The sequence below is a fragment of the Vulpes lagopus genome, chromosome 1 (assembly GCF_018345385.1).
Source record: "Vulpes lagopus strain Blue_001 chromosome 1, ASM1834538v1, whole genome shotgun sequence".
Taxonomy (NCBI): domain Eukaryota; kingdom Metazoa; phylum Chordata; class Mammalia; order Carnivora; family Canidae; genus Vulpes; species Vulpes lagopus.
In genome coordinates this window covers 149606864-149633954 of record NC_054824.1, presented here as the reverse complement: position 1 = coordinate 149633954, position 27091 = coordinate 149606864, and the positions used below count along the sequence as shown (strand labels likewise).

Below are 27091 nucleotides of genomic sequence, written 5' to 3'. Positions count from 1 at the left end.
TTGGCCCATGGAATATTGGCAGATGCAATGCAAGCAGACCTGGGACATGCTTGCACACTGAAGCCTGCCCACTGACTCTTCCTGGAACCCTCTGCCACATGGGTGAGGCCGGGCCAACCCAATGAGCTGTGTGACCCTGTTACCTTCATGTCCCCCTGCTGACCCACTGGCAACTGCAGACAGTGCTAGATCAGCCAAGCCTGGGCCAAACCGGAACTGCCCAGGCCCACTGCTGATGTTCAGAATCATGAACAAGTGTTATTTGGAGCCATTAAGTTTTGATACAGTTATACAGTAAAAGCTAACTAATACAAATGCTATACGAGACCCTGTGCATTTTGAAGACAAGGGGAATAACTTATTCAGTCTCTGTGCTGCTTTTTTCTAAAATCACAGTAACCATTCAATATGTATTTGTGGCATTGGGCAGCTCTGGTCGTTCCTAAAGACTGAGATTAAGCCACTTTCTCAAGGTCATTCAGGAGGGATTCCAGAACATTGACTGTGGGCCTCAGTGTGCTTAGTTATAAAATGTGCTTCAAAATACCTCCTTTGTTGTACAATTGTGCTTATTAGAGATTCTGTATGTTCTGGAAATATGCTGAATACTTGACTGTGGGTCCAGCAGGAGCTGGCTGACAGAAAGTGTTGGGAGCTGACCAGCATGCCAGATACTGTGCACAACCTCCATGACCAAGGTGATTGCCCGCCCAGTGTTCGGCAAGTAGACTCCAGCTTCTGGTGATCAGCTTTCTATGCTGCCAAGTGAGGCTGGTTCCTTCCATTTTGATCAGGTGTCCACATGTCACTCTGATGCTGCCTCAGCCCAGCATGGCCACGTGGCTGGAGGACTTGCCGCTCCCGCTGTGAGGACAGAGCAGATCCTGGGGACCAGGAAACAGGACACCAGCCCCAGTATGTATCTCCCTTCCTTGCTTGGAAACTAAGGTAGGGACTGGAGCCTCCCTTAGAACCCAAGGGCTGTCACTACTGCCCGAGCCCATCTATGCAGGAGGGACTAAACTGCCTACGTGGTCACGAAGCCATAAGAGAAATCATTATTTTCTTCTTTGAATATGGATCACGCAGAAAGGTGGAAAAGCAGGTAGAGAGGAAGAAGAAATGAAAACAAGATTGTTTTGAGCTGGGATGCAAGATAAAGGAGCTTTGGGGTATGCATATCCCACAATCAAGCCTCAGATGTAGGGAATTCTAGGAAAAAAAACTCCAAGAAAAGAAAAAGCATGACATGTACAAAGTGGAACACAATGCACAGAAGAGAGTTACACAAAGAACCACGAAACATTTGAAAAAACACTTTTTTCTCTTCTATTAAGACTTCCTATGCTTTTCTACTAACACCTAAAATGACTTCTAGGATTCAGGACACAACTTATATTAGAGATATATTGGGAGTAAGTAAGGGATATATATATATCATTTATGACAAATAGTAAAGAAAACATCTGAAACTCCACTTGCTTGACAAAATAGACCTTAAGGTTTTGTTTGTGTAAACACTGATTTTTAATCCAATTATCCCCACAGATATTTAAGGAGAAAGTTACAACTTATTCTACCAAGATTTTAATAGAGTTTTCTTTCATTAATGTTGAGATCTTAAACATTAAAGTCACCAATGAGGAAGTAAGGGATTACCAGACGGCATTTTCAACCAAATTGTTTATATTTATTATAATTGTGCTTCTCTACCACTAATGATCCTTGTGGTTTGCGCACTGTATGTCTGCCTTTGTTTTATCTACATAAACACAGAGTAGCATCCCCACTAGGGAGGCTCACACAGCAGTATAGGGCGTGAGATCTCTATAAGGCATTCGATAAGGGTAGAAGCCATCCTTCCTTCGATTTGACCCCTTAGGATGCTCTTATGTTGGCGTCACATTCTTCTAAAAGGAGAATCAAATCTTCAATCAGGCTGTGCTCTCTGCCGTGTGTCACTCTCATAATATCAAAAGCCTAAAGGAAAAAGAAAGAAGATAGATCATGTTAGAGAAGGCAGTTAGTTAGTTAGGTTTTAACAGGATGCCTGGAGGCCTGCAAAGGGGGAGTCATGGGCAGCTATGGGGTAGGGGGAAGAGTTAGAGACCTGTCCTGGAAGCATTCCAAAACAAAGCCCCAAGAAGCTGGATCAAATCAGACAGGCCCAAGACAAAGAAGGCTGAAAACCCTTACCTAGTAAGGGAGAAAAGGCCCAGAACACTGTTCCCAAGAAATCCCTTTAAGTGAACAACTGTTAATGAGATAGAGACCCAAACCCCAGTGCAAGCAGCTCTCTTGAGCTTGCTCACACTCACATTTTGGGAGTATACTCTCACTTTAATAAACTTACCTACTTGCACCACTCAACTGTTGTGTCTGGTCTGTCCTTGAATGCTTTCTTGCAAAGAGACCAAGAGCCTTTGGCAACACCATGGGGATGAGCTGGGTGGAGGCCTCAGGGCCCGGGGCGGGGGGTTCCCCAGTCCACGTGGCAACATCTTGATCCCAAAGTAGGTAGGCCCCTGCCCACTCATCTTTTTCCCAGGATCTTAGTGGCATGAATGAACCCCACAGTCCACAGTGTGAATAGCACTGTGGTTCTCCAAGCCACACAGTAAGAGACAGGGTGAATTTTTAATGTGGTGCTTAGAGAGCGTACTCATGACTTGAGTCCTGCTGGGGTGTGGTGTCCAACAATGGTCTTAAGGGGTTTTCAGTGCAGAGGTTCAGTGGGTGGTTGGGTTTAAGAAGAGTTACGAGGGGCACCTCAGTGGCTCAGTGGTTGAGTGTCTGCCTTCAGCTCAGGTCGTGATCCTGGGGTCCTGGGATTGAGTCCCATATCGGGCTCCCTGTAGGGAACCTGCTTCTCCCCCTGCCTATGTCTCTGACTCTCTCTCTGTGTCTCTCATGAATAAATAAATAAAATCTTTTTTTAAAGAGCTACTAAAAATGATTAAGTAATGTTAAAGATGACATACTGTGTTGCCGCCATCTGAAAATAAGATTTCATTTTTGTGTGCTGCATCCAGTTCTCATCTGTATGCTCTGTGATTGTGATGTACATATTTGTGTGCATTCTTTTCATGTCCTAGGACATTAGGCATCAGCATTTTGACACCTGTTTCTTTCATTCTCTATGTTCAGTGCCATCACTAAGTCTTGTTAGTTCTGCCTCCATAATATTTCTGAAATCTGGGTGGGCTTGTGACCACTTCAATAATGAGAGCACTATAAGGAATGCTGTTGTCTTCCAAGGCTAGGTGAGAAAGGCCATGCAATCTCCACCTCGTTCACGATTACATTTCCTCCCAGAGCTGTGCGTCTCCATGCTTTGAGGAAGCCCAAGCCCATGGAGAGGCCACATGTAGGTTCTCAGCCTGACAGTCCTCACTCACTGAGCCCATCTTCCAAGTCAATCCAGCCTAGACACCAGGGATGTGCATAAAGGAGCATTAACTCGGGGAAACGAACTAGGGGTGGTGGAAGGGGGGAGGAGGGCGGGTGTTGGAGGGGAATGGGTGACCGGCACTGAGGTGGACACTTGACGGGATGAGCACTGGGTGTTTTTCTGTATGTTGGTAAATTGAACACCAATAAAAATTAATTAAAAAAAAAAAAAAAAGGAGCATCCAGGGGCCCTTGGCTGGATCAGTCGGAAGAGCATGCGACTCCTGGTTTCAGGGTCATGAGTTTGAGCCCCATGTTGGGTGTAGAGATTACTTAAAGAAAAAAAATCTTAAAAAACATAAAAGATGTCCAGATGATTTAGGAGAGAGCTAAATTTCAGTCTTCTCAGCAGAAACCTCAGACATCGTGGAAAAAAGGCAAGCCATTCCTACTGTGACCTGTTCAAATTCCGGATCCAAAGAATCCAAGTGTAATAAAGCAGTGGTCATTCTACTCTGCTGAGTTTTAGGATGGCTTGTTATAGAGTGATGATATTTTTGCAGTCAATACATTAGAAACAAATAGCGCCATCATGCACTGCCCACTCGGGGGCTGGCAGGATGGGAGGGGCACGGATCCATGGTGCTGAATGTGGATGTGCCTTCAGCTGTGTGAAGACCACTTGATGGCTATTAAACACCCACCTAGGAAAGTACCTGGCATGCAGGCTCTTGGCCTCAGCTGCACAGTATCATCAACCAGGGAGCCTCAAAAGAGACAAACCCACATATACAATTAGCGAAATCTGCCCTCAAGGGGAGAGGCTGGGGGTCAGGGGATTCTAACGAGTCCTCTGGGTTGAGAATAACTGATATAGTAGCACTCGACAAGCAACAGCAGCTATTTCAGTTAATTTATAGCCAGCATAATTACCATTTTAATGATTGTGTACAATCAATTCCAACATGTTTATAGACCATTCACTAAGCTACTCTCAGAAATTTAGATCACTTCCTATTTTTAAGAAAAGAATGATATGATGTAGATCCTCCAACTTATGATCCTTTTTTTGCCTTTATGGAATATTTGCTTAGGATAAACTCCTAGGGACTCCTGGGCAGGAAAACCTTTGCAGCCAGAGACTACAGAGCTGGGAAGCAACATGGTCACAAACTCAGACTCCTTCATTCTGTGCAGAGGAAACCCGGAGCGGCTAAGTGGTCAGGCCCAGGGGTGCTTTCCCTGCCTGTGTTCCTGGCTTCCGTTCTGCCTCTTTAAAAAGTCCTCTGTAGGCTGGAGTCAAGGAAGACGGGCAGGCAGAGGAGTCTGGATGTAGCTGCTGAGAGAGGGAGGGAAGAGAACGGAAGAGGAAGACCTGCCAACTCAGGCTCTGGTCTCCAGCCTGGAAGAGAGCAGTGCTCACAGGAGCCCAGATGCGATCCCAGCTGGAAAACCTAGAAGGTTCTGATGAACCTGACTGGGTCTGTCCTGTGGGTGTACAGCATCTGCAAGCACATCCTGAGGGTGGGGGTGTCCAGGGGTGGAAGGTGGGGGAACTCCCACTTTGCAGGCAGCCAAGCTCTCTGAGATCCCTCTGGACAGAAGATCAAAAACAAATGTCTGATACCATTCTGGGAACAAATGGGTCCTGCTTCATGCCCCTGCCCGCCCCCCACCACCCTGGGGATCCCAGCGGGCCCTCAGTCATCTAGATACCTTAAAGTCTGAGGCAGAGAGCCTCTTGAAAGCAGGACTAAAAGCTGCTTGAAAGTACAAGATCAGAGAGCTGTTTCAAGTCCTTCATGGGAAATCCTCCTACTTAAAGCTCTCTTGAGTGTTCTCTTGCCTTCTACTCAGCAGAGGGCTGGATGTCCCTGTAATCCAGCAGAGGAAGATGAATGGCCCAGAAGCATCACCTGAAAACCTCTGCATAAAAGATAAATGCCCCTTCACCAGGCCCCACTAACAGGGAGCCCAGGAGAAGGTCAAGCCTGACCTGGGAGGGCTCACCTCTGTCCCTGTCCCTCAAGGAAGCTGTCTGCTGCATTGGGGCCTGGCCGTGTTGCCCAGGAGGATGCTCCCACCTTGTGGTTTCTTGTGCTCTCATGGCCATATTTCCCCAGGTTCCTCCTCTTGTTCTGTGCAAAGGACTCAGAGGCTAAATGACAAATGTCATCTTCCTAGACTCTGATGACATATGGTTGATCTGCATGTGTTCAAATCTCCAAGCTTCCTTCCTTTCAGCCTTTCTTCTAGTTATGTTTCACTTTCTTGCAGCTTTAAACATAAGGTCTACTCCTCAGGAGCTAAATTTAATTGTGGCTGATCTAGAACCTTCCTGCTTGTCCTCCAGCAGGACAAGGACCTAAGCCTCAGTAGGAGGCTTCCGGCCTTGGGGCCTTTCTGGAATTCAGAGCCACAGGCAGGAAGGGGAAGGCATCTAGCTATCCCTAGGCCTCCACTCCCACACCTCCATGCCTACTGCCTTATGGAGGGACATGAGGACCATCAGGTCTGAAGTCCTCAGGTTATGCCTGAGAGATGGGCACAGGGTGAGTGCTGACTCTCAGGACTCAACCCAATGCTCCCTCCATGACTGTACCGTGTAGCCTCCTCTTAAAATTGGTCTTCGTGACCAAGGAGAGGGACCAGAAGCTCCCCTACATCTAGATGTGGCTTTTGAGACATTCAGAGGGATCACAGGGCCTTCCTAGTCAAGATGATCTTGGTGGCGGCTCTGTGTTCTCTTCTTTGGTGGTAAAAGCAGCACTGGAAGCAGAGGTGGGGCAGGGGGGTTACATATAAGATTTGAGACACTAAGATTAGAAGATTTTATCCACAGAGGTGGCCAGAAGCAGAGAGGAAATGGGTAGAGAGCTGGGGCAGAGGACCCATCTGAAGAAACTGAAAAGGAAAAAAAAAAAAAAACCATCTACATCACTTATCCAGAAGATGGAACTAAATATAGATATAATTCATAAGCAGACATGATAATTTTATGAGTAACGGGTGGAGTAGAAGAGAACAGGAGAGAAAGGGAACAGGGAACAAAGAAGTAGGATTCAGGAATGTGCAGTCTGTCAGGGAGCGTCTTCTGTATGTGCCAATGACGTGTCACTCCGAGGGGACAGGAAATGAGTGGAAGCAGACCTGCTGAGGGAAGCTACCTGGTCCTTGTCTTGGGCGTCCACTGGGTGGACAGGTGAGCTGGGGCAATAGCTCCCCATGGGGACACAGCCCTTCAGACCGGTGGGAAGATGAGGAGGGCTTTTCCCTCCAAAGTAAAGTTACAGTAAATCCCTGACAAACCAAAGCAACTGTTTCCTGTAGCTCTGTGTCTCCCTACACTCGGTCGCTCCCACCCGCCACACATACACACGTCAGAAAGGACAATTTGGGTTTCATTTCCTGCAGCAGTACATAAAACAGATTAAGGAAATATAAAATTGGAGCCGGCTTGTGCTGGGAAAAGCTTATCTCTTCCCATTACATTTTATTTTTTTTTAATAGCAGCATTTAAAAAGAGCCTCCACATAATCTTCTGCAGAGGACTCATTTGAAGGCTCCAAGGGGGTTGCTACAACACTCCTGACTCTAAATGTCACACGAGAAATGGTGGCACTGACTGTCTGCCACATGACAGGCATGGTTGGTTCATTCCGGAATAAAAACAGGGTCCCAGAACTGATTTCAATCTTATCACATCTTTTTTTTTTGTAAGTAATTTTAAAATTGTGGTCTTATATTAAATATGTTAAATTATGATTTAAAGTTGCCAACAATAGCTTGCTTATTAATTTTTAATACAAATATATTAAGCTTATCAAGGATCTCATATGCTCTCTACCATGAGCCTGAGGGAATCCAATAAATGACTTCCCCAAGCATGATTTAAATATGGATATAAAATCAGAGGGAAAAGAAATGTATGCCTGATAAGAACCTCTGGAATCACATCACAAGAAGGAAAAATGCAAGTTTTCTGGAGTCACATCACAAGAGGGAAAAAATGCAAGTTTTCTGCCGGGCTCAGGTTGAAAGCAGAGTGGAGAGATGGGAGGCGGTCATGGTCTGAGGCTTCCAAAGCAGGAAATGTAAGAAGCCAGACCTACAACAAATCCAGCAGTCCCAGAGCTAGAAGCTCTTTACAATGGGCAGCAGAAACTTCCACAGGCTTAGACTACAAGCCTGATCAGCTCAGTAGCACCCCTGCTGACTCTACTCTGCTCTACACCTTGAATAACTCAGCATAGGATCCACTGGAAGGATCTGTCCTCCTGGGAGACAAAACTTCCCTGATCCGTTCATTCGCTAAATATTTTCTAAGCAGCTCTAATGAGTAAGGCTTGGCTTTACCCTGGGAGGAGCCCTGGCACAAAGAGGAGACGGAATCCGGAATCCATGCAGGGCAGCCTGTGATAAAGGGAGCTGTAAGGTGCTGGGGACCCAGGGGAGGGAGGGACTTTCAGAGGGTTACAGATGTGGTGAGCTTAGGACTGTGCCCTCCACTGGGTAGTAAAAGAGCTGCTACATGTTGCTATTTTAACTAATCACTCAATCTCATGAGTATTTCTTGAGCACCTGAGATAGTCTGAAGAAGTCATGTCTCGTCCCCATGTCTCAGTTTCCTCAATTAAATAATGAAGATACCAGATGAGCTTAATTCTAGGGGCAGACCAAGTCCCAGATAGAAGGAGGTGGTGTGGATTTGGCTTTGTTCCAAATATTGGGTTCTTGATTTCTGAAATAATTATATGTGGTCAGAGAATTTACTCTGTACCACTGGACGCCTTTTATCCTCATTGATACCTATTAATGGCCCAGCATGAGGTCTCCCTTGGTTTATGATCTGTAGATGCTTGAAAAGAACACATATTCTGCTATTACTGGATGGAGTTCTTTATAAATGTCAATTAGATACTGTTGGTTGATGGTATTGTATTATGAAATTCGCCTACGTCCTTGCCGATTTTCTGTCTAGGGGTTCAGTCACTTGTTGACAGAGGGGTGCTCATGTCCCCAGCTGTGCTAGTAGCCACAAGCTTACTGCCTATTTCTCCATTCAGTCCTATCAATTTTTGTTTCCCACATTTTGCAACTGGGTTTTTTGATGCACATGTATTGCTATGTCTGCTTGGTAGACTGACCTTTCAGCCATGATGCAAAATTTCTGTCTCTAGTAATATTTTCTTTGCTCCGAAATCTACTTTATCTGATATTAACATTGCTACTCCAGCTTTCTTTCAATTAATGATGATATGTCTTTTGCCATCCTTCACTTTTGACTTACCTATGTCATTACATTTAAAGCAAGTTTCTTATAGACAAGTTACAGTTAGGTGATTAACAAAATCCATTCTATGAGTCTGTCATTTAATCGGTGTCATTTTACAGAGAGCTGAATATCAGGGTTTAAGTCTGCCATTTTATTTTTTGTTTTCTGTTTATCCTGGGTTTGTTTCTGTTTTCTTATTCTTGCATTTCCTGTGGGTTACATTCTTTTTTAGAATTCCACTCTAAGGGGATTTTGAGTGAATCCCTTAGTACAGCTTTTTCTCATGGCTGCACTAGGTCTCACATTACATATGTGCTACATCACACTGTACTGGTGTCATTTTATCAGTTCGAGTGAAGGTGCAGAAACCTTACCCTATTTTATGTCTTTTACCCTCCCCTATTTGGAATATAATTGTTCTAAATATTTCCACTAAATGCATTTAGAACCACATGAGACAATGTTGTAATTTTGTTTCAACAGTCAATCATAATCTAGAAAACTCTATAGAGGAGAAGGAAGACCTGCTTTATTTACCCATATCTTTGTCATCATGTTCTTTCTTCCTTCCTGATGTTCCAAGATTTTTTTGTTTTTTTCTCGTTTCCTTTGTTTAGAGAAGTCCTTTAGTCATCCTTTAAGAAGAGGTCTGCTAGTGACTAGTTCTCTATTTTCCTTCATTTGAGAATGTCTTGATTTCCTTTCATTCCTGAAGGATATTTTTGCTGAATGTAGATTTTTGAAGTAATAGTACTTTTCTTCCAGTCCCTAAATAATAGTATTCCTTTTATCTGGCCTCCATGGTTTCTTTTCTTTTCTTTTCTTTCTTTTTTTTTTAAGATTCATGTATTTATTCATGAGAGATACACAGAGAGAGGCAGAGACATAGGCAGAGGGAGAAGTAGGCTCCTTGCAGGAAGCCCGATGTGGGACTCGATCCCAGGACCCTGGGATCATGACCTGAGCCAAAGGCAGATGCTCAACCACTAAGCCATACAGGTACCCCTTGCTTCCCTGGCTTCTGATGAGAAAATCATTATAATTCAAATTGTTTTGTCTTTAGTTTTCAGAAGTTTGACTATGATGGGTCTTGAGGTGGATTTTTCTTATTTGGTATTCACTTAGCTTCTTGAATCTGTAGCTTATGTCTTTTGCCAAATTAGAGGGAGTTTTCTCTAATTCCTTTATTTTTAAGATTTTATTTATTTTAGTGAGACAGCAAGTGAATGCAAGCAGGAAGAGGGGCAAAGGGAGATGGAGAGAGAATCTCAAGCAGACTTTGTGCTGAGCCAGAGCCCAATGCAGGGCTCAATTCCAGGACCCTGAGATCAGGACCTGAGTCAAAATCAAGTGGGAAGCTTAACTGACTGAGCCACCCAGTCTCCTTTCTCTCTTTCCTTCCTTTCTTTCTTTAAGTTTCATTGTGGTAAAATGTATATAACATCACAAGAGTTACCACTTTAACTATTTTTAAATGTACAGTTCAGTGAAGTTCTGTACACTTCGTGTACAGAACTTCTGCATCATCCCAAACTAAAAAAGTGTGCCTGCTGGACAGTAAATCCTCTTTCCCTCCAGCCCCTGGAGGTAAGCATTATTCTACTTTCTGTCTCTTTGCTTTTGACCTGTTAGGTACCTCATGTACATGGAATCATATGCTATTTGTCCTTTGGTGTCTGGCTTATTTCACTTGGCACAATACTCACCCATGTTGTAGCATGTACCAGAATTTCTTTTTGTTTTAAGGCTGAATTAACATTCCATTATATCTATCTATCTATCTATCATCTATCTATCTATCTATCTATCTATCTATCTATCTATCTACCTACCTATCTATCTATCTCCCCCCCCCCTACATTTTGTTCATCTTCTTATCCACCCACAAATATAGCAGTTGTTTCCATCTTCTGGCAACTGTGGCTAATGGGGCTATGAACTCTGTCTGGTGTACAAATATCTGTCCATATCCTGTTTTCAGTACTTTTGTGTATATACCCAAAAGTGGAATAGCAAGATCCAATAGTAATATTATGTTTCATTTTTTTAGGGAACTACCATACCATTTTCCGGAGCAGGTGCACAATTTTACATTCATACTGGTTATGTACAAGGGTTCCAATTTCTCCATATCCACATGAACGCTTGTTTTCTGTTTTGTGTTGAAAATAGCCATCCTAAAGGATGAGAAGTGATATCTCATTGTGGTTCCTGATTTGCATTTCCCTAATGAATAGTGATGTGAGGCATCTTTTCATGTGCCTTTTGGTCATTTGTCTATCTTCTCTGAAGAAATGTCTCATCAAGTCCTTTGCTCACTTTTTAAAGTATGTATGTATGTATGTATGTATGTATGTATGTATGTATCTATCTATCTATCTATCTATCTATCTATCTATCTATCTATCTATCTATCATCTATTTAGAGTGAGCAGGGGGAGAGGTAGAGGGAGTGGGAGAGAGAATCCCAAGCAGACTCTGTGCTGAGCATGGAGCCTGATGCAGGGCTCGATCTAGTGGCCCTGATGTCACGACCTGAGCTGAAATTAAGAGTAGGACACTCAACTGACTGAGCCACCCAGACACCCCCTTTGCCTACTTTTTAATTGGGTTGTTTTCTTGTTGAGTTTCAAGAGATCTCTGAATAGGTTGGCCATTAATCCCTTATTAAACATGTGATTTGCAAAAATTTGTATTATTCTGTGGGTTGCCTTTTACTATTGATTGTGTCCTTTGTTACATAGAAGTTTTAAATTCTGAAGCAGTCCAATTATTATTATTTTTGTTTCCTGTGACTTTGGTGTCATCATATATAAGAAATTGCTAAATCCAAAGTCACAAAATTTTTCCTCTATGTTTTCTTCTAAGAGTTTTATAGTTTTAGTTCTTATACTTAGAACTCCATCATGAGTTACTTTTTGGAACAGTGTTAGTAAGGGTCCAACTTCATTCTTTTACATATGGATATCCAGTTTTCCCAACATCATCTGTTGAAGAGACTATCCTTTCCTCATTAAGTGGTCTTGGTACCCTGGTCAATAATCACTTGGACATATATGTGATGGTTTATGTCTCTGTGATGTTTATGGACTCTCTATTCTACTCCGTGAGTCTATATGGCCATCTTTTTGCTGGTACCACATTCTTCTGGTTACTGTAAGCTTTTTGTAAATTTGAAATCAAGAAGTGTGAGCCTTACATTTTTTTCCATCTTTTTTCAAGACTATTTTTGTCTACCAGAGTCCCTTGAGACTTCCATGAATTTTAGGATAGAGTTTTCTATTTCTCGAAAAAATCATTGGGATTTTGATAGACATTATACTCATTCTATGGATGGCTTTGAGTAGTACTGACATCTAACAATATTCTGTCTTCTAATCATAAACATGGAATGTTATTCTATTTACTTATATATTTTTAAATTTTTTCAGCAATGTTTTATAGTTTTCAGTGTATAACTCTTTCACCTCCGTGGTTAAAGTAATTTCTGAGTACTTTATTCTGTTAGATGCTATTGTAAATGGAAATGTTTCCTTAATTACCTTTTTGGATTGTTAACTGTCCTCGTATAAGAACACAACTGACTTTTGTATGTTCATTTTATATCCTGCTACTTTGTTAAATTTGCTAGTTTTACCATTTTTTGTGTGTGGAATATTTAGGGGTTTCTATATATAAGATCATGTCATCTGTGAACAGAGATAATTTTATTTCTTCCTTTCCAATTTGAATTCTTCCACCCTTACTTCTTCAAGTACTCTTTCCACCCTGTCTTCTTTCCTTCCTCCTTATGGGACACCAATGTTGCGTCTTTGTTATTGGTCCCACAGTCCCTGAAATTCTGTTCAATTTTATCTTTTATTCAGTTGTTTCCTCTGTTTTTCAAGATTGGGGAGCTTCTATTGTTCTATCTTCAAGTTTGCTAATTCATTCCTCTGTCCTCTCCATTCTGCTATAAAGCACTAGTCTGTTTATTTGGGTAATTGTATTCATCAGTTCTTAAATTTCTTTTCTTTTCTTTTTTTTTTTTAGTTCTTAAATTTCTATTTGCATCTTCTTTCTATTTTCTATCTCCTTGCTGAGACTTTCTATTTTTTCATTTGTTTTCAGGGTGTTCATAATTGCTCATTGAAGCATTTTTATGATGGCTGCTTTAGAACCTGTCAGCCATCTATGGATAGTCCCCCCCCCCCCCCCCTTAAAACTGAGATCTTAAAAAAAAAAAAAGAAAGAAAACTGAAATCTTCCTGGTTCTTGGTATGACATGTGACTTTCAATTGAAATCTGGACATTCTGGATATTCACTTGATATTCTGAATTTTATTTAAACCTTATGTTTTAGCTGGATTTCTCTGAAATTGCTCCAATAAGAGAATGAAGAGATAATGGGGAGAAAATACCATGTAACTGCCAGGTGGAGGTAAAAGTCCAGATTTTGAACTTGGCTCCTTATTTGTACTGGGCTTATACTTTCTGCTAGGTAAATTTCTGCTGGTTTCCTTTAATATGACTTAATCACTATGCTTTCATTTTACTGACCATTCTGTTACTTGACCTCCTTTTTTGGTTCAGAAACATACACCTAAAACTAATATTCTCTATTTAGAGGTCCACAGGAGGCATTCATATGTATCAGAGGCAGGGACATTCAAATAACTCTTTGAAGGCATTATTGGTGATTATGGCATAACATATGTCTGTATTTTTGTTCTCCCTCTTTCCATCCCATTTGCCCACATGCTATGGTGTGATGTTACATATTCAGAAGACAGCTTTTTAACCTAAAGGCTATGGGCACCTACAGAGTGCAAGGAGAGGCTTCAGGCAGCCCCTGAAGTCCCTCTCCTCACCCAGAGTACAAGGTATTGTGTATATGTACATTCTTCTCTAGTGAGTCAGTGGTTCTTATCAGATTTCTAAATAAGGGTGTGATTGAAGAGGTTAAGAATCACTATAGCAGATTAAGGAATGGGAACCATAGAATTGTATGCTTTAAATCAGTTTTTGGGGGGCTTAAATTTAGAGTGTAGGCTAGAGTAGACAGAGACCAGTATGGTTGTGCTTTGAGCTTTCCCTGGATGTGCCTAAATAGCTGATAGCACTGTGAGAATGAGAGGAATGTCTAGGACCTATGGCCTTTGCTCCCTGCTCAGGCCCAGAAAAAGCTAAAAAGATCCTCAAAATGTAAAATGCATCAACAAAATGAAATGAAAAGGGGAAATGAACATTATAGTGTAATGTAAAAAATTTACATCTAAATAAAAAATGATCACTAAAGGGGAATTAGTCTGTTTTTTTCCAACCTGCCTTCAGCTAACAAGGCACTAACAAAGCAGCTAGTCTGCCCACAGTGAGGAAGTCAGCAGCATGCAGAGCTCCTAGAAAAGAAACAGGTTGACTGACAAGAGTTCAAAAAATGACAGTTGCCATGAGCTCTAAGAAGTCAAATTAGTGGCTAACAAAATTCTTCCAAGAAATAAATGGAAAGGAATGAGAACAGTTAAGAGACAGGAGAAAGCAGGAGACAAGCTTTGCAAAGGGACCCCAGGACTGTCCTTTGGCAGCAGTCATAAGCATTTCAGCTGAGCCCAGTGGAGATGAAAGCCTAAACCAAATCAGTGTTGGGCTAAGTGGATCCCTTTCCTGGAGGAGGCGGGCCTAATGGAATCTGTAACCAATTTCTGCTTCTGAAGATTTTCTCATTTCTGCTCCAAAACCAGCCTTTGAAGCCCTTTTCAAGTTCTTTCATTCTATTATTTCCAGAGTTTCTAAGAAAGAATACCTAGGGGTGCCAGCCTAAAGAAAACATCAGTTTCAAAAGGCAGAGAACAGATTTTCTCTTTCCCCTCTCTGGGATATCTAAGCCATAAGAAAACTCAGGAAGAGAGGCTTTCTGCAGAATGAAACTGGCCTGCTCCTAGGCCTTCAGGTACTATGAGCTTGCAAAGCAATGGACATGTCCTGCCTGTCCCTCTGTGTGACACCATAAATTGTAACAAGGCAGAACATATTTGGTCTTCATCCTAGTTTCTGACACAGAGCTTCCAGAACCCTTGGTGTTTCCAAGGTGCAGAAAGCAATAAAAGTATCTCTTGTTATGTTAATAAGGTGACTTTCTCAGAAAGCACCTAATGATGGGGGCTGTCTGCCCAGAAAACCAACCATGTGATGATTGACTTCTGACAGGCAGAGGAGTTAAGAGGCTGAATCAGTTGCCAATGGCCAATGATTTAATCAATCATACCTAGATAATGAAGCCCATATAAAAACCTCAACGGATGGGGTTTAAAGAGCTTCTGGGGTGGTGAACACATGGAGATCTAAGAAGACTGGTGAGCTCTAAGAGAGGATGGAAGCTTTGTGCCATTTCCTTAGATTGTGCCCTATGCCTCTCTTCTATCTAGTTGTTCCTGATTTATAGCCTTTTACAATAGATTGGTGATCTAGTATGCAAAATGTTCTTCTGACTTCTGTGAACCACGCTAGCACATTAATTGATCCTAAAGAAGGGGTCCTTGGAATCTCCAATCTGTACACCTGGTCAGTCAGAAGCACAGGTGACAGCCTGGGCTTGCCATCAGCATCCGCAGTGGAGAGTAGTCTCGTGGGGCTGAGCCATTTACCTGCTGGGTCTGATGCTATCTCTGGATAGACAGTGTCAGAATTGAACTGAATCATAGGACACCCACCTGGTGTCCAAGAATTGCTTGTTGGCAAGGGAAAACCCTTGTCACACATTGGAATTGGGGAGATCAGAGCCTTACACTGCTAGTGAATGGTCAGTAAAGGCCCAGACAGGATCTGGTCCACTAGCCATAGACATAGTATATATATGTATTAGCTCAAAGAACAGGACCAGAGTGAGGCTTTTAAAGATCTCAATTCATTAAAAAATCTATTCATTCAAGTATGTCTTTAATAGAGCGTGCTGTGTTTGGGGCATGTGTTAGGTGGTACCAGGAGACAAAAGGTATGTAAGTCAGGGCCTCTTGTGGAATTCCCACTCAATATGGAAAAACAGAACATGCCCATGTGAAATGCTGAGTTAGAGAACATAATTGTTCAACAGTGGAAACACCATATAACCCCAAGCTTCAACAAGTGTTGACGGGACCAGATAGTGGGAGAATGATCAGAACGACGATTCTTGTAACAATGATAATTCCTTATAGTCTCAAAATACTTAGGACTTAGCAAAATAGTCTCACACACTACCTCATTTACTCCTCAAAACCACTCTATGGGGTGGGGATTATGTTCATTTTAAAAATAAGAAAGTTCTATTAAGAGGGATTAAGAGACTTGCTTCAAGTCATGGCACTTGCAGGTGACACTCTTCACTCTAAACCTGAGTACTCCCTCTACCATGCAACACTGCCAGGCACATGGCATAGACAGTGACTTCCAGAGCCAAACAGGAAGTTTGGGGATGCTTTAACTGCAGCAAGGGCAGACTTGCTGATGCTGTTCTAAGAATTTTTCATTTGCAGCTATGAGGGTCCATACTGGAGCTTACCCCTTCAGTACCAGGAGGAGGAGATGCTAAAACAGTTAACAAAGGAAGCTTCTGGAGGTGAGGTCACATGGTAAGAAGACCATGAGGAAGGTAGCATGGAACTGGACCCGAGGAGTATAGGAGGGCAGAAAGTGTGTCACGGGGCGGGCTGGTGATGACCACAGTGACCACCCAGCCTGAGTGATCCCCTAAATTCACATCTAGATGTCTGTCTAGGTTCCTGCCTTTGCAGCTGGGATTAGATGCCTCCTTCAAGAGTTCTGCACACAGAGGTGATAAAAAAGCCTCACACGATGAAGGACATGATCCAAATCTCTCCTGATGTCTCCCCCACCTTCTCCTGAGCTGGCATCAGGAGCTCAGGTGATCCACAGGGATTTCTGCTCACTGAGTCTTACTAGAGGGTCTCATCTCCTTAACTGGGCCAGTTTAGAGGAAAAGCAGAGAGGCCAGGATTCCAGCCTGTATTTAATGACTTGGTCACATGTTGCCTCCTGCACTAAACTGGAAGGACGACACTGGGCCTTCTTCAGATCAATAGAAGAATTTAATCCACACACGTTGAATTAAACTGAACAAACCAGACTTCAGTATGACTTTGGACAGGCTCTCAAATGTCTCCATGCCTTAGCTCCTTCCATTTCAAATGGGAATGAAAATATCTGCTCCACTGACCTCATTTGTTATGAGGACCACAAAGATCATGTACATATGAACAGTATTTTTAAAAAAGATTTATTTATTTATTTTAGAGAGTGAGGGAAGGGGGAGAGAGGGGTAAAGGGAGAGAGAGAGAATCTTAAGCAGATTCTATGCTGAGCATGGAACTGATGCAGGTCTCAAGCTCACCACCCTGAGATCATGACCCGAGCTGAAACCAAGAGCCAGATGCTTAACTAACTGAGCCACCCAGGTGCCCTTACATATGAGCAGTATTAATGCTTTCTAGTCCTCTAGAAATATAAAGGATTAGTTTGATCACTTATAAAACAACTTGCAGGTGACCTGGGTTGGGGACATCAAACACTTGGGAAATTTGCCCCACATTATTTTTCTGTCAAAACTTGTACATGGTAGACCTTCTCAGTGAGTATTTCTGCCTAACTGATCCAACCAGCTGACAGCTATTAGACCAGTAAAGGAAAGGTTTATCTGAGATTGCAAGAGATTGTGAGGTGCTCCTCCATCAGTCTGGGTACAGCTGTCAGACAAGGTAAAAAGAACAGGAAGACCCTGTGCCTTCGGGAATTTCAGTGTTCTTCCTGTTTTCCACGGGCCTCTTTCTTTCTTTTCTTCCTTATCTTTCCTTTCCTCTCCTCTCCTCCTTCATTTTATTTATTTGTTCATGAGAGACACACACAGAGAGAGATGCAGAGACATAGGCAGAAGGAGAAGCAGGCTCCCTGCGGGGCTCCTGATGTGGGACTCTATCCCAGGACCCCAGGATCACGACCAGAGCCAAAGGCAGATGCTCAACCACTGAGTCAACCAGCTGCCCCTCCATGGGCTTATTTCAATTAAAGATCAGGAAAGGGAACATGGCTATCATTAAGAAAAAACCCCAAAACCAGCACTAGAGAATTTCATTTTTTAGAATCCCTTAGGCATTTGTTACTTTCCTCCTCTAACTATGGGTAGCTGTCCCTGTCATGGGGCCAGCCAGCCCCTGGGCATCCCCTGAGAACCTGGATGGAGGGCCAGGATCTCTCCACTGTAGCCCTTCTGCAGACAAGGGGCCCGTAGCCCAGGGGGATCCTGTTCAACATCCAGTACTCCGTGGGAAACCACATACAACAGGGCTCCCTGAGACCTGCTAACACCTGGACCAGGTAAGCATGTCTGCTCTCCATCTATAAGCTACGGTTGGGTGAGAAGGGGCTCTGCTGGGTGGCAAGGCCAGAGCAGCAGGGAGCCCTGGCTCCCAGGGGCATGGGAGGCTCACTGAGAGTAAACATCACTCTTTACTGTATTCTAAGGCAGACCCAGTTCTCCTATTTAGTTTCTCTGCACTTGCACTTACTGCTACAGTCATACTGACCTCCCCTCCTCCTCCCTCCAACAAGGAATACCTCCTAAGTTCCAAGTCTTTGTATGGCACTGAGCTGGTTACAAAGACAACCACAAAGACCTCACAGTCTCCTGGGCATTAGGTATTTCTACTGTAAGACACCCCGTCTTATGGCTTTATTGTGAGTCCCAGATATCATGCTTTAAAAAAAAATTGAAGGTTTGTGGCAACCCTGTGTCAAGCAAGACTGTGGGCACCATTTTCCAACAGCATTTGGTCACTTCATGTCTGTGTCACATTTCGGTAATTCTCACAATATTTCAACTTTTTCATCATTATTGTGTTTGTCGTGGTGATCTGCGATCTTTGAAGTTCACCATAGTAATTGTTTTGGGACATCAAGTACCATGCCCATATAAGACACATATAATATAATACATCTATTATTATATATAATAAACAAACATTATGTGTGTTCTGATTGCTCCACCAACTGGCCAGTCACCACCACCCCTCCTTGGGCCTCCCTGCTCCCTGAGACATGGTATTGAAAATTAGGAACCCTTCAATAGCCCCTGTGTGTTCAAGTGAAAGGAAGTGTCACATGTCTCTCATTTTAAATCAAAACCAAAAATTGTTAAGCTGAGTGAGGGAGGCATGTTGAAATGTGGAGGTTGAAAAAGCTAGGCCTCTTGTACTGAACAGTAAGCCAAGCTGTGAATGGAAAGGGAAAGTTTTTGAAGGAGATTACAAATGTTTTTCTATTGAACACACACATGATAAGAAAGTGAAATGGCCTTACTGCTAATACAGAGAAAGTTCCAGTGGTCTGGATAGAAGATTGAGTAGATGCAACATTCCCTCAGGCCAAAGCCTAACTTAACTTATGGAGTTATTCATCAGATTCAGCTAAGATAATTAATGAAGATGGCTACACTGAACATCAGATTTTTCAATTCAGACAAAACAGCCTTAAACTGGAGGAAGATGCCATCCAGAACTTTCACAGCTAGAGAAGTCAATGCCTGGTTTCAAACCTTCAAAGCACAGGCTGACTCTCATTAGGTATTAATGCAGCTGGTGACTTTAAGTTCTGACCTACTACCTAAGGAAAAAAAAAAGAAGATTCCTTTCAAAATATTACTATTCATTGATAATGGACCTGGGCACCCAAGAGCTCTGATGGAGATGGACAGTGAGATTAGTGTTGTTTTCATGCCCAACAACATAACATCCATTCTAAGCTCATGGATCATAGTGTAATTTCCACTTTCAAGTCTTATTATTGAAGAAATACATTTCATTAAACTATAGCTGCCATAGATAGTGATTCCTCTGATGGATCTGGGCAACGGAAATAAAAAACCTCCTGGAAAGGATTCGCCTTTCTATTCCATCTACCCTTGATGCCATTGGGAACATTTGTGATTCATGGGAAGAGGCCAAAATATCAAAATTAACAGGAGTTTGGAGGTAGCTGATTCCAACCCTCACAGATGACTTTAAAGGGTTCAAGACCTAAAGAAGGGAAGTCACTGCAGATGGGGTGGGAAGAGCAGGAGAACTAGGATTGGAAGTGGAGCCAGAGGATGGGACTAACTGGCCACAATCTCATGATAAAACCTGAATGGATGAGTAAAGAGAGTGGTTTCTTGACATGGAATCTACTTCTAGTGAGGATGCTGTGGAGATCATTGAAATGACAGTGAAAGATTTAGAATATTCCAGAAACAGAGTTGAGATGATGGACTCCAATTATGGAAGAAGTTAGTTCTACCTTGGGTCCAATGCTATCACACAGCATCACACGCTACAAAGAAATCCTTCATGAAAGGAATGAGGCAATGAATGTCCATCAATGAGCCAAATGTCATTGTTGTCTTTTTTTAAGAAGTTGCCATGGCCACTCCAACCTTTAGCACCCACCACCCTGAACAGTCTGCAGTCTGTTCACAACAACAACAGAGACAACACCCTCCAGAAGCAAAAAGATTACAACACGCTGAAAGCTCAGGTGACGGTTAGCATTTCTTAGCAATAAAGTATTTTTATTTTTTTATTATATTTTTGCAATAAAGTATTTTTAAATTAAGAAATGTATATTTTCTCTTTTGACCTAATGCTGTTACACACTTCATAGACTAGAGTATCATGTAAACATAATTTTTATATACATTGGGAAACCAAAAAATTCACTGGACTCTCTCTATTGCGATACAGGCTTTATGGCAGTTCTTTAGAAGGAAGCCCACAGTACCTCTGAGCTGTGTCTGTACCATGTGATGAATGCTCTGCTGGCAGGGTGGGCACATTGGGGGTACTGGGAGAAAACCACATTTCAGCTGGGCCTTAAGGACCAGTAGAGTTCTGGCAGGCCCAGGGTGGGGTAGGTGGGAACGGCATTTAAGGCAGAGGAAATGTCTTGATAAGGACCTAAGTGTGACCAGTTCAAGGTCCTGGGTAATCGTGGGTGGCTCAGTGTGCACTGGCCGTGTGGAGAGACAAGGAAGGCTAGAAGGGGGTACAGGCTGCAAGGGTGGACGGCAGACAGGTGGTCAGGAGGCTGGGATGAGAGATGGGGATTAGGAACTATGTTCTGTGGGGGATGGGTGAGGGGGCGTGGAAGGCAAGGACCTGCTCCCCTGGAGTAAGGCACAGGTGTAGTGATGTCCTGAAGGCTAGTTTGCACCAGTTAGCAAGAAGTGATGGTTATACTGTCTTGATTTTTATGAACTGGTCAATTTTACACGGGTAGTTTGAGATCAGCCATGGTGCATGTGTTCAGACCACAGAAAGCAAGCAAACATTACAAATCAGGTCTTTTCAGAGAGCTGGTCATTAAACATTTATGGGCATGTGCATGTGTGCAAACATGTGCACACATGTGTGCATGCAGACACATGCATGTGCATAAAGTTGCTAAAAATCACAAGGAAGCAGCCTAGCAACAGGCAGAAATGGTTCTGCCTGCAGAAGGACATGAGGGCCTTGGGTGGCTCAGCAGTTGAGTGTTTGCCTTTGGCTCAAGGCGTGATCCTGGAGTCCCTGGATCGAGTCCCACATTGGGCTCCCTGCAGGGAGCCTGCTTCTCCCTCTGCCTGTGTCTCTGCCTCCTCTGTGTGTCTCTCATGAATAAAATAATAAAATCTTAAAAAAAAAAAAAAAAAAAGAAGGACACAAGGTCTTGGCACACTCACCAGTCTGAGATTCTTCATCGCCTGAGGGAACATGCCTTGGTGCAACTGCAGTTTGCCCACCTTCATTACCTGCACGCCTCTGACGGGATGGCTTCCGGGGAAGAAAATCCTGGAAGAAACCAAACAGTAAACAATGTCAGCAGCTCTCACCTTTGCAGTTGGCATTCCAACAGGAGACCATGAAAGTGGGGGCCGGCTCTGGCTGGAGGTGTCCAGAGCTACCGAGAGGAAGTCAGCTGTGTGGTTGGGAAGGGGCAACTGGCTCCCACAGTGTCCTCTGGGCAAAGAACGAAATGACAGCACTGGAATGTCTCTCTACTAAACACCAGAGAAGGGAGACAAGGTTGGACCTCTGTGTTTCTGTCTGGGTTTGGGGTGGAGAGACCAGGTGCTGATCTTACCTACAGCCTTCCTGTGAAACTCCAGCACCTAGAACAGCCTTGGAACAGAGACGGCCACTCAAGACATACTGAGTTAATGAATGAAATATTTGCGATGCCCACAGAGATACTACTATGCCCTCCTTTTAACTTCCAAGCCCTTGGAGTTCACTGTGGCCCATCTTTTGTACAGGACCTGTGTATTTATCATCTCACTGGATTAGGGATGGCCCCCTAATTTAATTCTGGCCTCCCATCTGTGTTGGCCATAATGAATACAAGCTTGGCCTCTTTCCCACATGTAACAGAACAGAAAAGGGTGTTGTAATAGACCCAAGAATGAAAACTCAGGGCTGGGAATCCCTGGGTGGCTCAGCGGTTTGGTGCCTGCCTTTGGCCCAGGGTGTGATCCTGGAGTCCCAGGATCAAGTCCCATGTCAGGCTCCCTGCATGGAGTCTGCTTCTCCCTCTACCTGTGTCTCTGCCTCTCTCTCTCTTTCTTTCTCTCTCTCTCTCATGAATAAATAAGTAAAAATCTTTAAAAAAAAAACCCAAAAAACAAAAAAACCCCTCAGGGCTATGCTCCAGACCTGATGATATAGCTTCAGTGTGATTCAATAAGAATTATATCTGATTTGGTAAAATGTGGACAGTTTGGCTGCTTTTGCCCCCCCTGGCGCCTGCGCCTTGTCCTCTATTCTTAGAGTCGACCAAATTCCTGTTGTATGTGCAGGATTGTTCCTGGGGCCGGGCGCTGTACAGATATGAGCTTTCCCCTCAAGGCCCCACAACCCACCAGACACAAGACCAGCATTCAAACTACAGTTACAAAACATGATAGGAGAGGGCATGATTCAGTGCCCAGATGAGGCATATCTTGGTACGTGGTACTGGTCGGTGCAAGTGGTTGAATTGCATCTGGAGAACATTACGAGAGTTATGAAGAGAGAGAGGTGACTGGCAGTTGGTTGGACCAGGAGGGCTTCCTGGAGGAAGGAAATAGGATGTACAATGGCTCCAAAAGGTGAGCTTGGCTGAATGGGGAGAAGGGGAGTGTGTTCAAACTGCCAGCACGAACAGGGGCGTGCTCCAAATGCTGCTGGTCCAGAGACCACAGGCTCTGCCCTAAGAGTCATGACTCACATGGGGCTTGCCACGTGCCAAGTGCTGCTAGGACTGTTTCTCACTTCAGAACTCACGGAACCACATTTAAGCTCTACTGTATAACAGAGAGGAGGTAGGTTTACCAGGAGACACATATATTCTCTTGTACGTGTACACATGTCTACAAACCATTCCCTCTCCCTGAACCTCAACTCTTCCCACATGAAATGTGATATAGGAACCCTTTCCATTCGTGCTCTTCAGAAAGCGGAAAACAGTACTTGAGAGGGAGGTATTTCCATCAATAGAAGGTTGGCCAGGCTTCTTTTAAAAAACTGCGGAGGGAGGGGGGACAGGAGAAACAAAGAGACACCTGGGTCTTGTATTTTTCTTCATCTCTTGAACATGCCAGGAGATCAATCACTTCACCCCTCACCTCCAACAAAATGAACATCATTATCTACTTGCATGGAAAAGATTTTAAGATCCCCAGACAAAAGGCTCAAGTGCAGGACACCATTATCAGGAGGTAATCTCCCTGGACACTTTCATCCAAAAGCACACCTGGATTTAGGATTTTATTTTATTGCTATGAATGTGGAATAATTAAATTTAAAGGCCAAAAAGTAATTTTATACTAAAAATCATTCCACTAAATGGCTGTCTGTCATGTCAGTTAGCAGGAAAGAAAATCTTTGGTTTGGTGCCGGGAGAGGAAGTGGTGCGTAATTATGCCCTGACAGGTACCTGCTCTGGTTGCTTAAATATATTAAAAAACGAAGTGAAGTTTAGTCGGAAGAGGATGAGGGGTACTTCCACAGAAATATTTAAGGAGCAGTGTTACAGCTCCAGCGAGCACCCACTGTGTGCAGGGATTATTTCTAGAGGCCTCTTGGCTGCCATGCAGAATGAGAATCATGATTACTTGCCGGAGTCACACCCAGAGGAACATTGGTGAAGCTCACTCCTGTTGGGAGAAGTTCCCCAGCAAGGGCATGTGGGACAGTACTGAGGACAGAGGAGGGCCTGCAGACTGGCTTCAATCATGGCACTGCCAAAAAGGAAGGCCAGCTAAGAGCCTGACCCAGAAATGGTGTTGGGGAGCCTGGGAGTGCAGGGACCAGTGCAGGGGTCTGAGTGGGAAGAAGGGAAGGGGCACCTACGAGATCCCACGTTCTGTGCCCAGTGAGCTAGGGAATGAGACGTCCAAGGACAGCCCTGTCCTGGCTGGGACACAGTCTAGTTGCAGAAGTGAGGCAGATAAAATCGTGATGCAGAGAGGAATGGGAGAGCTGCCATGGCACAGATGTGGGGCTCCAGAAGCAGCAGAGCCCTCGGGGACCAGGGGAGGGTTCTCAGAGCTGGTCCAGGCTGGAAGGGTCTGTGGGCTCCTGGGACAGGCAAGTGGGGTGTGGGAAGACAGAGGCAGCTCAGGTGATCATTCAGGAGGCAGAATATGAAGGGCCAGGGAGCACACTGGTCTGGCCACATAGAGGGTGGGATGGGACGGGACAGGACAGGACAGCAGCTTCAGGCCAGGCTGCACAGAGACAGAAATGCAAAGCCAGGAAGCTCAGACTTCTGCTTGTCAGCAGCTAGGCACTCCTCTATGGGGCTGTGAATATTTTCATCAGAATGGGAAACAGAAAATTCAAGAAGAGATACAAGAGGCAGACACACTTGAAGCTGGATGGGATGGTATAAGGAGGAAGGAAAAGAAAGATACAGCTGGCGGAACAGGGTCTGGAGGCTTGCTAGGGTCCAGCAGAGCTGGAACTGACTGCAAGACTCAGAAATGCTGCTCCAGAAATACAAGCAAAGTATACAGGGACAAAATCATTCTACAGGCCTTCTATTGTTGGAGCGTTATAAATTCCCTTTCTGTAGGCACTGTGCCAGCGATCACAGGCTCCAGAATCCTGGGCCCGGGATGGAAAAGCTGTGGCACACATCCTAGCTTTAACTCAGACCCACAAGCACCAAGATTCTGCTGCCCTACCTTGTGAAGAGGCTGAGAGTCAGCAAAGTGGAATGGCTCTTAAAGCTAAAAGGCTATAGAGAAGCCCTGGTGGCAGGACCCACACTGCTGGCCGTGCTGTTTCCCTACATGATGTAATTACCAATTACATTGCTTCACTACAGGTAGCAGCTCTGGCACTGAAAGCAGGAAAAAACATTTATTGTTGAGGATGATTTTTTCTAGAACTGATGTAAAAGACATTACTGAATTTAAAAGAAGAGCTTAACTCGCCTATATAAACTGTATTTCAGAGTAACCAAATAGATCACAGATGATGGAAAATTTTATAATGGAGGATTATGTTGTTACCATCAGAACCCACTGATCAATGTTAGCATCCCTACAGTGTAAAAATCACATATCTTGTGCTATCTGATATAATGCAACAGGAATTCTTCTGCACTACTTATAAAGCATCTTTGCCAAAAACAAACAAAACTGAATTTCATCAAGCCCATACAGTTAAATTCTATCATGTAGGAAAAATAAGTGATAGAGGATCAAATAAAAGCAACCAGCTAAATCTGAGATAAGAGAAATTCTACAGGACTTTGACACAGAATTTCAACAGGTCGATAGCATGAAAAGAAAAAGCTGGCAGGAAAGGAGAACACTCTAGATTAAAAGAGACTCAAAAGACACAACAACCAAATATAACATATAGACCTTATGCATCTGAACTCAGACAAAACAATCATAAAAAGACATTTCTGGGAATTCTAGGAAATCTGAACATGAAATGGCATTGTTGGCCTATAAGAGAATGCCTGCGTTTTTCCGAGATACGAGCTAAAGTATGAATGGATAAAATAACATAATGTCTGAGATTTGATTCAAATTTCTTTAGTAGAATTTCTTCTTCCAGCAATGGTGGATTAGCTTGTTTCAGACCAAACTCTTTGCTAAAAAAAAAGAAGTTAGGCAAAATATACAAAAAATTTGTTTGAAGGTATCACAGACCCACTAAGGCAGAGGGATTGTAAAGAGTCAAAACTGCAGAAACAACAGAAGCTGAAGGAGGTGATCCTTACCTTTGTTGCTACTTTTCCTTTGCTGAATTGAAAGAGGCAGACAGGCTCAATAGCTGAGCAGAGGTTTGGGCAGTCTCACAGACATGGACACAGAACTTGGAGCTTAGAGTGCAACAAGAATGGAAAGGAGCCCTGGAAAACATCCTTGGCTTTCATTTGTGACCCCGCAAAGGGCTACAGCTGAAGTTAAGTAAGCCAGAAAGACACCAGCTCTCACAAAGACTCAATCTGTTCAAACCCTGAATGGATGAAGGTGATCTGTTCCTACAGACTGCCAGAAGCAAAGGTAAATCCTCCTTGAAGATGTCATCTTGAACCTACAATTATCCCTTCCAATTCTCCTAGACAATGTTCTGCAGCCAGTGAAATTATAACCAGGCATACAAAAAGGGAAGGACTGTCTGAAAACCAAGAGAAAAAAAACCACAGACAATGAGACAGACCAAGGGTACTCAAATATTTAGGTCTTTAAAATAAATGTAACCAAAGGGGGGGGGGCAAGAAATAAAACAAGTTTTGCAAAATTTTGATAATTATTGAATTGGGACAATGGATATAAGAAGGTTCATTATATTATTCTATTTTTGTGCTTGTTTGAAATTTTTCATAATAAAAACAGGACACTGGGTTTTACTTTTTCACTTTCAGGAATGATGGACTCTGGCAGATAACTGCCCTCATTTCAAAAAATTTGGGATTTTTAATGACTTCTAAGCCTCATATAGAAATGGCATGGAAACTCACGGGGAACCAAGCAGGAATGAAAAGGCAGATGGAGTCATGTGATGTTCCTCAGGCTCGGCTTAAGTTAAACCAGCTGCTATCTGAAAGTTATTCACATTTTTGTGGTAGGGTAGCTTTATTTGTAATATGATATACTTTTGTTGTTTAGGTTTTTTTTTTTTTTAATAAAGATCCTAACATTGGGAAGTGAAACCAAAGTAAGAAAGGATAGACCATACTGTCCTAGAAATTGCTTCAAAACAAGAACTCTATCCTACTATGACCTTAATTAATTACCCAGTTAGTCCAGAGAACTGCTCTTCTCCAAAGGGGGGTGATGAATCCTTGCCTCTCCATCACCTCTACTATTTGGCTCTGCTGGCAACAGGAAGATCAGAGCCATGAATTCTCACTTGTTTCCAAAAAAGGGTGATCCTGGGTTCTGGC

At 43.3% G+C, this 27091-nt stretch overlaps 1 protein-coding gene across 1 annotated transcript in view; it reads right to left on the bottom strand.

Annotated features, from left to right (window-relative positions):
- Positions 1-1585: 1585 nt before the first annotated feature.
- The window catches only part of SMYD3 (SET and MYND domain containing 3), a 703487-nt gene continuing 677981 nt past the window's right edge, over positions 1586-27091 (bottom strand). The window contains exons 11-12 of the mRNA XM_041751959.1: positions 21387-21495; positions 1586-1980 (exon numbers count right to left, since the gene is read on the bottom strand). Coding sequence (XP_041607893.1) covers positions 1879-1980; positions 21387-21495 — 211 coding nt within the window. The 3' untranslated portion in view covers positions 1586-1878. The remainder of the gene's footprint in view (positions 1981-21386; positions 21496-27091) is intronic.